The sequence below is a fragment of the Anolis carolinensis genome, chromosome 2 (genome assembly GCF_035594765.1).
Source record: "Anolis carolinensis isolate JA03-04 chromosome 2, rAnoCar3.1.pri, whole genome shotgun sequence".
Classification (NCBI taxonomy): Eukaryota; Metazoa; Chordata; class Lepidosauria; order Squamata; family Dactyloidae; genus Anolis; species Anolis carolinensis.
In genome coordinates, this window is record NC_085842.1 from 302,329,689 (window position 1) to 302,343,718 (window position 14,030).

The 14,030-nt window shown below is 38.6% G+C and overlaps 1 protein-coding gene across 4 annotated transcripts in view; it reads right to left on the minus strand.

Annotated features, from left to right (window-relative positions):
• Window positions 1-14,030, minus strand: part of osmr (oncostatin M receptor) — a 38,631-nt gene that overhangs the window by 13,194 nt on the left and 11,407 nt on the right. For all 4 annotated transcript variants that reach the window (XM_008116087.3, XM_062972463.1, XM_062972462.1 and 1 more), the window contains 9 exons: window positions 13,709-13,787; window positions 12,228-12,397; window positions 10,831-10,990; window positions 10,202-10,471; window positions 7,043-7,184; window positions 5,484-5,638; window positions 2,929-3,083; window positions 1,864-2,032; window positions 308-384 (listed from right to left, as the gene is read on the minus strand). In XM_008116087.3, coding sequence (XP_008114294.2) covers window positions 308-384; window positions 1,864-2,032; window positions 2,929-3,083; window positions 5,484-5,638; window positions 7,043-7,184; window positions 10,202-10,471; window positions 10,831-10,990; window positions 12,228-12,397; window positions 13,709-13,787 — 1,377 coding nt within the window. The remainder of the gene's footprint in view (window positions 1-307; window positions 385-1,863; window positions 2,033-2,928; window positions 3,084-5,483; window positions 5,639-7,042; window positions 7,185-10,201; window positions 10,472-10,830; window positions 10,991-12,227; window positions 12,398-13,708; window positions 13,788-14,030) is intronic.

Genomic DNA, 14,030 nt, shown 5'->3' on the forward strand with positions numbered 1-14,030 from the left:
CTTTTGAAGAGGTTTGGGTTGTAGAACTTCTCTTCTCCTTTTTCACTGGAGTAACACTGGGCAGGTGAATTAAACTATTGGCAACTATTGGTAATAGTGTCCTGTCATCTCTTCAAACAGGTACATTACATAGTACCTCCACCGTGGAAAAAATAAACAGGTATGTCATTTGAAGATGTAAATTGGAGTTCAAAATTATCTGTATATTATATGTACTACTTAAAACTTCCATCACTGGCAAAATTACCCTTGCACTTTTGGGACTATTTTTAATGTAATCCTCCCGCCCCCGCCCCGCCAGACTTACCTTCCAGAATACAGTTACGTTACATTCCTCCAAACATGGGCTAATATCACTCCAAATATCTAGTTTCCCTGATGGAGCTGCAAAATGAACAATATAAGGGAAAAAAATGGGGATAAGGCTCCTCTCATCAAATCTATCAGATGAGCAACAATGTAAGGCTAGGGGGACTCTCACCACAGTGGTTCTCAAACAATGGTCCTCAATGGTTTTTGGATTTCAGCTCCTGGAAAACCTAACCATCAGCCAAGCTGTCTGGGGCCTTAGAGATAGAATCAATTACCGAAATCTGAGAACCTCTGATTTTGCAGGCCCCAGGGTGTAACTGCAAGTAGAAATGAATTAGATGGATTTGGGGATGGTTTGATTTTGTATGAATTGATTCTGTTACATTAGAGGTTGTGAAGCTACTGTATGTATAGAATTTATTGGAATAGTTTCTTCTCTTTAGAATCCTGTGCATGCTTACACAGAACTTAAACCCCCCAAAATTCAACATTTTGGAGGTAAGAAATTGTAACCTCAAGAATAACAGAAGGAACTGAAGGTACTACCACTACTATGATCATAACCCATCGTTTTTCCCGACCTTTCCTACTAAACAAGGGGTCAATTCCAGATTATTGGCCTAAAAGCATTCAATCCAACCATTTTGTAAAGTCAAGTTAGAAGCAGAGATAAAGAGCACAGCACAGTTGAAAGAGACTATGGACTTCATCACACGGGCCAAATTGCTTGTCCTATGATATTTTCACCTCATTTTGGGGAAAGAGCCCACTGGATTGCATCAGAGGACTTAGATCTACTTCTGGCAGGGCTCTTTCCCTATAGTGAGATGAAAGTGTCATAAGAAACAGCAGCAGGAACATGGGAGGTTTACCGTGTTATCATTGAGAAGAATGGGGAAAGCTGAACAGCAACGCTTTCCCCTGTGGGATGAGGTTATCCGCGATGAAGGCAATACAGGGTTCAGGGTTCCCCTTGCTGGATTTATGGAGAATCCCCCCACTATTGCCCGCAATTCTGACCTCAATGTGATGAGGTCCTAAGGTTCAACTTAAATTATTATTTTAACATATCTTTAAAAGTGGTGGCCTCATAAATAATGACATCCAGCTGTTTCCATAAGTTGCTATAATTCTCACCTATGCATCTAGCTTTTAATGTGCTTTATTTTTTGAATTGTCATTGGAAGATAAGAATGGAGAATTGATATATCTAAAGCACAAGAAAGAATGGCTTAGAAAGAGAATGCTAATCAGATTTCTGAGCTCTGGTGGGTCACAGATTCACCATTCTTAGGTTGCATCTACACTGTGGAATCAATGCAATTACAAAAGTTCATTAGCCTTCTGAACAAAAGAGTGTTTGGGTCTCACCAAATTACAGACTTCCAGGATTCCATAGTATTGAGCCATGGCAGTTAAAGTCGTGTCGAACTGCATTAATTTGACAGTGTAGATGCATCCTTAGACTACATAGAAGCAGACAGTACCCAACAGAAGAGGACTGTATGACTGAGAAGTGCAAACGTATTTCTGGCAGTACAGCATTCTCACCAGATTCATTTGTTTGGATGGTTATAGTTTTACTCCATTCACTCCATTTCCAGAAGAGATGAGCAGCAGCACCACAGCGTACTTTTAAAGTATAATTTGCATAAGACTGCAATCCATACAGGTTAATGAAGAGAGGTGAACCTGTATTGAACCATCCTGTAATGTTATGCTGCAAAACATAAATGAAACTATTATTAAGCAATGGATGGACTTTTGCTGCTTACCATTTCTATTTTTTTCAAATGAAGATAATACAGTAATAACAATTATATAATATTATTATATCAGATAATATAGTAGTAGTAATTAAAAACAATTTCTCTAATGCATAAGTTATAAATTGTGACCCATAATGATGCTGTTAAATGCTACCCTGAAATGCATTTCTGCATAAAGCAACAAAATGTTATTTTTTCAGAAACCTATTTTTAGGCTTGTAATTTTTCTTCACTATATGCACAGCAACAAGCATTCGGGGTGACTTTCAGGGATCCTCTAAATGCCCCTGTGAACAATGCCATTGCTTTGCATCCAGCTATAGGGAAATTGCTTGGTCATATTGTTTACATATGCTTCCAATGTGTTTAAATTATTCTCCCTGTTTTACACTGTGTTACAGTTTTTGATTTAAATATATACCACCCTGAGAATCTTTGATAAAGGAATGTAATAAATAAAGAACAACCCTTCCCTACATCACACTCTTTAAATGGGTTGTTCCATTTCTGGAAACTTTCAGAAGCAGTGATTTTTGTATAAACCACATCAAGCAGCCCAAAATCAAAACCAGAATTGGACATCTGGTCACTTCTGGGTTCTACATTTGCTTTAAAAATGGTAATTTGAGACATCTCCCACTATTCTAGTATAACGAGGCATATTATGGTGCTGGGGATTAATGTTGGAGCCCACGTGCCAATCAAAGCTGCAAATCCCAGAGATACAAGTATATAACAATAGTTTTGGGGGGACATTTTTGGCAGCTTTTACAAGCTCTTTTTATGAGCCTGAAAAAGAAGCAAGGAAAACGTACACGTCTTTTTGCTAATCATATATGCTACTCACCTCTTTTTCTTTTGCTTCAGGATGAAAGTCATTCATTTCATTAACTTGACATAGAAGCTGAAGTGGATTCCTTGTAGGTTTCAAATTCCAGGATAACTGGATGGTGGTAGCATTTTGATAACTGACAGAGAGCTGATCAGGAGGTGCAAGGTGAACTGGTGTTGTTGTTTTTTTAAAAAAAAAAAGAAAGAAAGAAAGAAAAAAAGAAAGAAAAAAAGAAAAAAAAGAAAAGAAAAGAAAAGAAAAGAAAAGAAAAGAAAAGAAAAAAATCCTGAAAATGCAGTTCTGCCTGAAAGGAGGTCTCTACCTATTGAACTATGGAGGGAAATTATATCATTCCTTCCTCCTGGCAGACCCAGTCCTACCACCACTCTGACTCAGGAGATGCTGTGGACATAGCCCACCTTCTCCAGCTGTGAAGTGAGTCAGCTGCCTGATAAAATGCAGAGGTCAATTGGGGGGGCCACCTCTTTGGGGCTGCCGGAGGACAAGGGCCTGTTTTCATACTCCTTTGTAGGTAGAATGCCTCACATACTTACATACACTTTGCTATTCTCCATAGTAAATAATCAGAACCATAGCCAGAAAAATTGGGGGGGGGGGGGAGGGGGTTGAATTTTTTTTTTAGTGAATCCATAACACAAAGTAATTTAGAAATCAGGTTCTATCGATAAACTTCAGTGGACACTCAAGACAGATAAACTTCAGTGGACACTCATGGGGATTTGGTTCATCAGTTCATCAGTAAACCAAGTTTTTGAGGGGAAAAATGAATATTTTTGGGGGGGTTGAACCCCTACCTCCCCCCCCCCTCCAGGCTACAGTCCTGTTAATAGACTACTTATTGGAAGGGAAATGTCAACAGAAGGAGACCATGGTCCTCAGGAAGCAGCCATTCCAGATATAGAGGGAGATGGTTGTGGGCTGGTCATCCCGAAACTGTCCCCCATCCCAAATAATCAGGATTGCCTTGATAATAATCCCCCTGGAATGAAAATGCTGCTTAATACCAGACTAGTAAATAGTGAAAATAGCTGCCATTCAGGACCGGATCCTGGATGAACATGCTGACCAGGCCAGTATTACCGAGACCTGGCTGAATGAGGCAGGGGAGGGTTCTCTCTCAGCTCTGCCTACCAGGATTCTCTGTGTAGGCGTAGACAAGGCCTGCGAGGCTGGGAGATGGAGTTGCAGTGGTCAATCAGGATAATATTCCCTTGACCAGGTGCCCTATTCCTCAGTCTGCAGGGTCTGAAGGATTCAGGGGTGTAGTAGTAGCAGCCTGGGGTAGAATGGGGAGGGGGGCACTGAATAAAAATAAGAAAGAAGAAAACATTGAAAAACTGTTTTGTGTAACATGGAGTTAAGTTGTTGGGATTATTTTCTAAATGAACACACAAAATTAAAGTTATAACAGATCAGGGATCAAATCTGTCAACTGGTTTTAACAAGCAAGTGTAGGAAGGTGAGTATGCCAGCATGCATCAGCAAAAATATGTGCATGTAATGAATGACTTGTTTACAATACGATACTAGTTTAGATTGTTTCTGAATTTTGTGACAAGCAGTTAACAATAGCGCAAATTGCAGTAAGTATTTTAAAAATTCAATTCATACTGCTGCCAAAAATAGAGCTGAACAATAATCAATTGATAGCAGTTCACCAGGTTCATCCTCCTCATTTAGGCTTATTGTAATGTTATTAATACTTTTTATTTTAATATTATCCTCCATTATCTTAATTTTCTATGTATGATGTGAATGAAAACTCAGGTTCACAGTTGGGGGTACTCTGGATTCAGCCTGAACTTGGGAACCCAGGTATTAGCAATGACCAGGAGTGCTTTTGCAGTTAAAGTGGATTGAAACATTTACTTCAAATGCAAGATAAGCATTACACTGACACCCACATAATCACACACTTCCCTTTCCAGCTAATGTGGGGGCTCAGGGGAGGACTTTCTCTACTGTGGCACTCTGATGGTTGAATGCATTTACTTTGAAGGCTTCACTGGTACTACCAAAATGTGTCTATCTACAAAAAGCTTTAGGTACTTTGGGATTCCTTACTTCTGTGGAGCAGAGCTATTGACTTTCATGTGCACAAGTCACTTTTGGGGCATTGCTTCTTGATCCTTATTTTTTGGGGAGCAGAATTAATGACTTTTTAAGCTAATTACTTCTAGACTCTATTTTATGATAGAAAGATCATCACTTTGTTTGCAACTGGAAATAAAAAATAGCAAAAAGGGAAGTCTTCTTCACTGAGATCTTATGATGCAGTGTTTCTCTATAGAATTGTCTTCACAGAATACAACAGATATGACTGCAATTTATTTTATTCTCTACATTTTGATCTAGTTGTTCTGTGCAGAAGCCTCTAAGATTTTGTTGACCATGAAAAGGCCAATGAGCATTGTGTGAAGCAGTGGTTCCCAACCTTTGATCTTCTAGATGTTCTGGACTTCAACTCCCAGAATTCCTAGTAGGAATAAAGGTTAGGAACCGTTGGTGTAAAATATAAAGACTGGTGGAAAACAAAAATTAAAACTTACGCTTATGGGCTACATCAACCACAGTATCTGTGTGTTCCCATCCAACACAATTTTGGGCTGTCAGTCTTAAACTGTAATTCATTTGCTCACTGGTCATGTTGAATTCACACCGTTTGCATTTTCCACTGCAACTGCAATATACTTGTCCATTTGACCTTCAAAGAAAAGATGAGAGAAATGGAAGGAAAAGTTTCTAGTATTAAGTAGGACATTAGAAGATATTTAAACTAAATATCCCCTCCTTCCCACATCATCTTTCCATCTACTCCAGTGCAAATCATGGTGAAGACTGTCTAGGTTCTTCCTTAACCAGGGTTCAAGGGTTGTTTTGAAACACTGGTAAAGATAGGAATGGTTAACATCAAGTGTGCTCAGGACTGGAAAATGTGACATTTGCATAGGTTGAAAAAATGGAATAAGAACAAGTTGGGTGAGTCATGCTACATTGCCATCAGCTGCAGAGAAGTTAAAGCTGAACTCTTTACTTCAGAGATAAACACTAGAGCGGTGTTTCTCAAACTCTCCTCCTCCAGGGGTTTTGGATTTCAACTCCTAGAAATCCTAGCCAGCTGACCAGCTGTTAGGAATGCTGGGAGCTGAAATCCAAAACAGCTGGAGGAGGAGTTTGAGAAACTCTGCACTAAAGTAACAACTGTTTCCTAGCATAACCCATCATTGGCATCCATTGTCTGTATGTGTTTACAAGTTTGACTTACGGCAACCCCATGGATTTCATAGAATTTTCTTATGCAAGGAATTTTGTCAGTTCCTTCCTCTCAAATACAGCCCATAGCACCTGGTATTCATTGGTAGTTTCCCATAACTGTCAATATACTCAATACTCTTGTAAAGTATTGTTTCCTTGGCTGTTAACAAATGTATTTGTGTGAAATAAAGTTATATTATAAACCTAAGTGGATCAAACACAGAAGCAGGATGTGGCAAGGAAAATGCATTTCCCAATTTATAAATTATCACACTTTCAGGGCAAGCTCTGCCATTGAATAATACTGTAGAAGAACCCAATGCCAATGTTGAAGGCATCTTCAATTGCACATCTCAGGCTGGATCTTCACTGCTATATAATGAAGTTTCAGAATGCAGATGAACTGCATTGAATTGGATTATATGGCAGTGTAGACTCAAATAGTCCATTTCAATCCAGTTAAACTTCATTATATGAGTCTATATAATGCAGTTCAATCTGCATTATAATGACAGTGTAGATGGGGTCTCAGTCAGTCTTTATGAAAGGGAGATGTGATGAGTAGAACTTACTCTTTGACTCAGACCTCAAGCCTTTTCGGACGTTTTTTGAGGAAAGTCAACATGACATCTGTCCTGTGGATCTCAAGATAATGCAAGGAAATTTCTCCACTAAAGTCCTTTGTATAATTAGTTGATATTATCACTCTCCTACAATCAGTCTTTCCAACTTCCTTGAGTACTGCCTTCAAAGCTATCCCACAACTTTGGTGAATATGCTGTTAATTCCTCAAGATATGTCTCATCATGATCTGAAGTACATGTGAGATGTAGACTATTCCAAGCATACTTACACATCAGACAAAGTGAAATTAGCTGCACATTTATTCTGATGAAGGTTAATATATTCATCTATTCGACCTGGGTCCCATATACACTTTAACGTCATCATGTCTTCTGTTTCACAATCAAAATATTTGGGTTTATCAGGCTTGCCTGTTAAAACAAATCTAGATTACAATGTTTCATTCTTTTAATTTTAATTTAACCACATTCCAAACACTTTCCATAAACTTTAAAACAGCTGAAAATACAGAAAATGAAATATCAGATGATGTTTTTCATAGAAAATGAACTAAAATGCAGTGAGGTAGCTTGCTGAGGAAAGGTGATCCCTATATCTACTGTAATTGCCCACCTCTGCTATAAAAGGATGGTCATAACTGCACACTGCCACATTTTTTTTGGTGAAAGAGAACCTCCAAAGATGGAAGAATAGTAGCATCTGGTGTTTATGGGAGTCATAACTTGACCCCCATGTTCTAAAAAACAGAGAGAATATGAAGCCCAGGATCATCCGAAGAGCAATAGTCCAATTAAGCAAAAAGATCCACTTGATAGCAAGGGCCCTTCCACACAGCCATATAACCCTGAATATCACAACAGAAAATCCCACAATATCTGCTTTGAACTGAGCTATCTGAGTCCACACTGCCATATATTCCAGTTCAAAGCAGATAATGTGGGATTTTATTCAACTGTGTGGAAGGGGTCAAGTATACAAACCCATTGTTCTCCTGCTCCTTGCATCACAGATGCCAAAGAGATGATCTTAAACGCTGTTAAGATGGTTTAATTACATTATAGGTAGTACTTTGTGGCGTATGTATCCGTACATACGCCACAAAGTACTACCTATTAATGAGAAGTTTTAATATAGTTTGAAGTTAGAATAGAATCCTAGAGTTGGAAGAGACCCCGTGGGCCATCCAGTCCAACCACCTGCCAAGAAGCAGGAAAATTGCATTCAAAGCACCCCTGATAGATGGCCATTCTGCTTCTGCTTAAAAGCCTCCAAAGAAGGAGCCTCCACCATAATTTGGGGCAGAGAGTTCCACTGCTGAACAGCTCTCACAGTGAGGAAGTTCTTCCTGATGTTCAGGTGGAATCTCCTTTCCTGTAGTTTGAAGCCATTGTTCCGTGTCCTAGTCTCCAGGCCAGTAGAAAACAAGTCTGCTCCCTCCTCCCTATGACTTCCCCTCACATATTTATACATGGCTATCATGTCTCCTCTCAGCATTCTTTTCTGCAGGCTAAACATGCCTAGCTCTTTAAGCCGCTCCTCATAAGGTTTGTTCCCCAGACCCTTGATCATTTTAGTCACCTTCCTCTGTATACATTCCAGCTAGTCAACATCTCCCTTCAATTGTGGTGCCCAGAACTGGGCACAGTATTCCAGGTGTGGTCTGACCAAGGCAGAATAGAGGGGGAGCATGACTTCCCTGAATCTAGACAATAGACTTCTATTTATGCAGGTCAAAATCCCATTGGCTTTTTCAGCTGCCGCATCACATTGTTGGCTCATGTTCGCCTTCCTCCCCACGAGGACTCCAAGGTCTTTTTCACATGTATTGCTGTCGAGCCAGGTGTCCCCCCCATTCTGTATCTTTGCATTTCATTTTTTTTCTGCCTAAGTGGAGTATCTTGCATTTGTCCCTGTTGAACTTCATTTTGTTAGTTTTGGCCCATCTCTAATCTGTAAAGATCATTTTGAATTCTACTCCTGTCTTCTGGAATAGACTTTCTTTAGGGAAAAAACTATAAAAGATTTCTAGGTTTTCTACTGTGGTATAGAAACATTCTTTTATTCCTTCACAAATATAGCCTCAGGGAAGCAAAAGTGCTTTCCTACAAGGCAGTAGATGTGCTTCTGTTACTTCTGAGAGAAAGGAATCCATGCATCACCAGAGCTTTCCTGTATGAAAATTGCGTGAGAGTTGAGATTCATTGTACAGCATACAATGTCCCTTTCTTAATAGACATTATATTCTGTATAATAACTCTGTGAGATTCAATGTGTGTGCATGTGAGCGAGGAGAGGGAGAGAAGGAAGGAAATAGGGAGGAAGAGAGAGAGAGAGGGAAAAGGAGATGCTAAAGATGACCCAGTTCATTCCATTGGGTCTCTCAGGTTCACATTCAACACTCCAGCCATCAAACTATAGAGAATCTCAAAGGAAAAGAGCCTTTAAAATTATTAATGTGAAATGCAGAAGACAGATGAAATAGTCCATTTGTTGAACAGTTTGAACAGTTGAGCTGGCCTGGTAGCCCTTTGTTTCACTTTGCCTGTAGCAGATAAAATCAAATAATAGTTCATTAATAGTCTTCATTTGAGGTTGCAAGCTAACTAGGACATATTATAAATTAATCTCCTATGAGAGAGAGTTCTGGAATTGTGGGGCTACTACATTAAAGATAATCTCTGGGGTTCTTATCTTATTAAACATCTCTCCAATTTGGGATGCAAAAAAGAAGGGAATATCTATTAGATTCAAGAGGAAGAGAAACAGACCTTTATGATATGAACTACTCTTCCAGTATTGTGCATTAGCATAACTGCCATAATCATTAATCCAGATGTAGAATTAAAAATTGTTATTCCCAAAATAAGCAACAAAAGGGTAAACAGCCTGTGACCCGTCAGATGCTAGGCTATAATTCCCATTAGCCTGGGTCTAATGAGAGCGATAGCATCTGAAGGGTCACTGGTAGGAATGGGTCGGAATGCCATTTTACCTTGTTTCCTAATGAACACTTGCACGTATTCAGAATGGACAGAACTTCAGATTTTAAAAAATGCAAACAGACAAAAAACAAAATTGACTGACAGTGTTTTGCCAATTTATGCCCAGGACTTTGAGCCAAGATTTGTCTTCAACCACCTTTGTGATGATGAATTAGAATTGCCATCTCTTTTTTTTCATGAGATGCTTCACATTTTTTAAGCAGTTACACAGCTGAACATTTGAGTTTGACTAGTGTGGAGGGAAAATGAGTGGGAAATTTCACTTTGATTTGCTTTCCGAGAAATTGTCAAATTTGCAAATCTTCTCTTTGGGACATAAAAAATCTGAGATTTTTTTAAATGGGAGAAAAAAATAAAACGGAGAGATTCTCCATCTTGAATCACTGCTTACTGCTCAACAGTAATACAAAACACGCTCTACTTACTCGTCACAAAGAGAAGAGTTCCTCGATTGTCACTTGACTGAGAGAAAGCACAAATCACGTTTATGCCACCGAATAATGAAAGTGGAACATTGTTTTCAGTAAATGTTATTCTTCTTTGTTTTGTATTGTTATGTATACTTCCGTTAAATAGATATCCAGTTAAAAGGTCGTTCTTCTTTGCAATGCAGCAAAAAGTGATACTGGAACCTTTTTCAATGACTTTTTCCACTGGAAAGATATAACTGCTACCATCATCCAGGGAATCCATGCCTAAATAAAGACATCAAGAAAAATATTCAGTTTTCCTACCTTGACTACTAAATTCCACAAAGAGCTTGTGTCAGCTCCCTATTAGTGACATATCTTGAGGGGGGGGGGGGAATTCACTTGAACCCATCATGACTTTATTGAAGATATAGGTAAAGGTAAAGGTTTTCCCCTGACATTAAATCTAGTCGTATCCGACTCTGGAAGTTGGTGCTCATCTCCATTTCTAAGCTGAAGAGCCAGCATTGTCCATAGACAATGATAATGCTTCCACACAACAGGTTCAGTTCTAGTATTGATATTATTTCTCACTCAAACACAATGCTCTTATTTCACACTTTATATTAGCAAAATTAATTTACCATCCTTTATTTCCCAAGCACTCCAATCACTCCAAGTTTCAGAAGGTGCTACCCTACTCCGTATTCGTACTCCATGAGGCATACACTCCAAGGGTACATCAGAATGCCAAGTCAGTTTCAGAGGGTGGTTTGATTTATTGATTGTTGTTGAGTAATTCTCCTAAGCATAAAAAAACAAAAAGTTAGCAACTGGAAAGGAAGTTAGGAATAACAATGTAACATCATTCATATGTCTTCATAGCTTCACTCCTATAAAATGAGCAAAAATTAACATGCCTTGAAGAGATTCAGAGCAACTTCATAGTAGATGCTGACTACAGAAAGATGGGGATGGGCATGGGTTTTTTTCCATAGAAATAAACTATTTGCAACAATTTAGGCAGCTTGGAATTAAACCATTTTGCAATCATGATAATGTCTCAGACCATACCTCTAGTTTTACTTACTCTCCTTCTATTCATCCTTTTTTGGTCACAAGGCCAAAATGGCTCAAGTCATTCCTATATCAATTTGTCTATAGCAATGGTTCTCAACCTGTGGGTCCCCAGATGCTTTGGCCTTCAACTCCCAGAAATCCTAACGCCTGGTAAACTGGCTGGGATTTCTGGGAGTTGTAGGCCAAAACACCTTGGGAGTCACAGGTTGTGAACCATTGGTCTATAGGGTGATGGGTGTGATACTTGCAATACAAGGAAGCACAAGAATGACTACAGTAGTGAGAAGGGTCATCTCTCTCCAATATTGTTTAGGCACCAGGAATCAAGTCAAAGCCCTCTCCTTTTTCACATCCAAAGACAAGAAAGATAAGGGAGAAAAAGGGAGTGGGTTAAGCCCTAGCTACTGAAAATGACATGACTCTTAACTGCTTCCAGCAGTTGTCCTCCCTCTACAGACAGTTGTGAATGACAGAATTGAAAACAGAGGAACACTTCACTCTGGGAGCTGTTTCAAAAAGTTACATGGTTACTGGTCATCCTGGTGTTGTAACAAAAATATTAACATTTAGAAAATCTGATTCCAAACAAGTTTAAAGTCTAAACTCTAAATTCTAAACCATTCTCAGGAAGCAAATCTGAACTTTGCCATTATTCCAATTAGAAACATTGTAGCTTCAAAAACAAAGGTAAAACACATTGGGATTATGAGTATTATGACAAAATATATGCCATGTGCTTAGGCAAGTAAGTGAATTACTACATATTTCAATTAAGCTTGTTGGTTCTCAAGCTGCATTTAGTGTGCCAGCTTTCAACCCTCTTGGGGTCTTCATTTGGTTATTGTGCTTTGTCTAATGCAGGTTCAGAAACACATGCAACATTATAGATGAAGAAGGGAACTTCTTCATCTATATGAGGACTTACATATGTAAAGATACTTTTTTGTGGAAAGATACTTACACTGAAGACAATATCAGTCTCTTTTCTGCGATAAATCTGGATGTCAAAGTCCATTTTTACTTCGGAGTTATATGCTTCCATATCATCACTGACGTTCCATTCCAGTAACAGTTGCTGAAGAGTACGGTTCATAGAAACATTAAGTTTTACAGGTTGAAATACATTATTACCTTTGGGAGAAAAGAATGGGCAATGAAAAACAAAACATATCCACCCAAAAACACATTCAGACTCATTTTAATATTTTCAACTGTGTAGAGTCAGTTTGCATGGTAGTATTACCTAGAAATGGTCCCATAAGCTTTCTTATATGACTTGATAGTATTATATGCAGTGTTCATGTGTAGTCTACCCCTCCACATAGTTAAGAGGTGCAGATTACACATTACAATTATATTAACTTTGGAGAGAGATGGAATGCTAGAGAGATGCTATCAATCCTTTATCCACAGTCTTAGCTCTTTTCTGTCTATTTGCATGGTGACAAAATCTCTAATTCAGAGCTGGACAAAGTAACTTTTTGGATTACAATTACCTACAATTCCCAAGGAAAACATATGCCAACAGAAGGAGCATGGATTCATTAATTCTCTGTATTTCATTTCTGTTTATTATAAGAGCCTGGAAATACTACCATTCAGGATAACAAGTTTCTAGAATTTCCTATTCAGCATGATCTGTCCCACACAAATGGTTAATAACTGGTCAGTTTAAAATATATAAGAGAATGGGACTATACTGGTATATTTTTCCTTATTGTCCTGCTTTGTGGCGCAGGCTGGTGAGCAGCCTGCTGCAATAAATCACTCTGACCATGAGGTCATGAATTCAAGGCCAGCCTGTGGCGGGGTGAGCACCTGTCAATTAAAAAATAAAAAATAGCCCCTGCTCATTGCTGACCTAGCAACCCGAAAGATAGTTACATCTATCAAGTAGGAAATAAGGTACCACTTATAAAGTGGGGAGGCAAATTTAACTAATTTACGGCGTTGGAATGAGGAAGTGCCATCACAGTGGATGATGAAGCAGCTGCTCTCCCCTGTGGCCAGAATCGAACATACCCTCAGGAGAAGGTTAAATTGACTCTGCGTCTGTCTCTGTCTCGGTTCTATGTGTATATGGGCATTGAATGTTTGCCCTATATGTATATAATGTGATCCGCCCTGAGTCCCCTTCGGGGTGAGAAGGGCGGAATATAAATACTGTAAATAAATAAATATTACAGTCTCCCAAGGCTAAAGCAAACATATGTGTCTATACTGTCTTAATGCTGTTAAGTTACAGGCTGTACAATTAAAAGCAATGGACTGAATACATACTAAGTCTAATTATAAGATGGGTTCCGATGTTTACACAATGAATTAATAGCTTTTAGTTGACTGAAATGTGTCCTGGGAACCTTTTCCTTACACTAGAAACTGTTGATTCTTTTTTATTATGTAGCATTTTGAAATAAAGAAAATAAATATTCAATTCTTTACCTTCACTTTGAAGCATGCCAAAATAGAGCTGCATATTTAAAATTGCTGCTAGAGACACCAAATATCCCATTTCTTTTACCTGAAAGAAATGTGCAAAAGAATAATATATTTCTGCACTGTATTTTAGCTATATTGTCCAATAACTGCAAAAATTTGAAGTCATCTTCATATAGCTGTAGGGAAAAAAGGAAGATCAAAATAGGTAAATATTATTCTTTGGGATCTACGAAGAAAAGAAAATGGCGAGAAGGGGAATATTTCCCTGCCGTGTTAGTGTAAAATAAGAAATCTGGATTCAGCTGGTCTGTTGTAATTGGCCAGA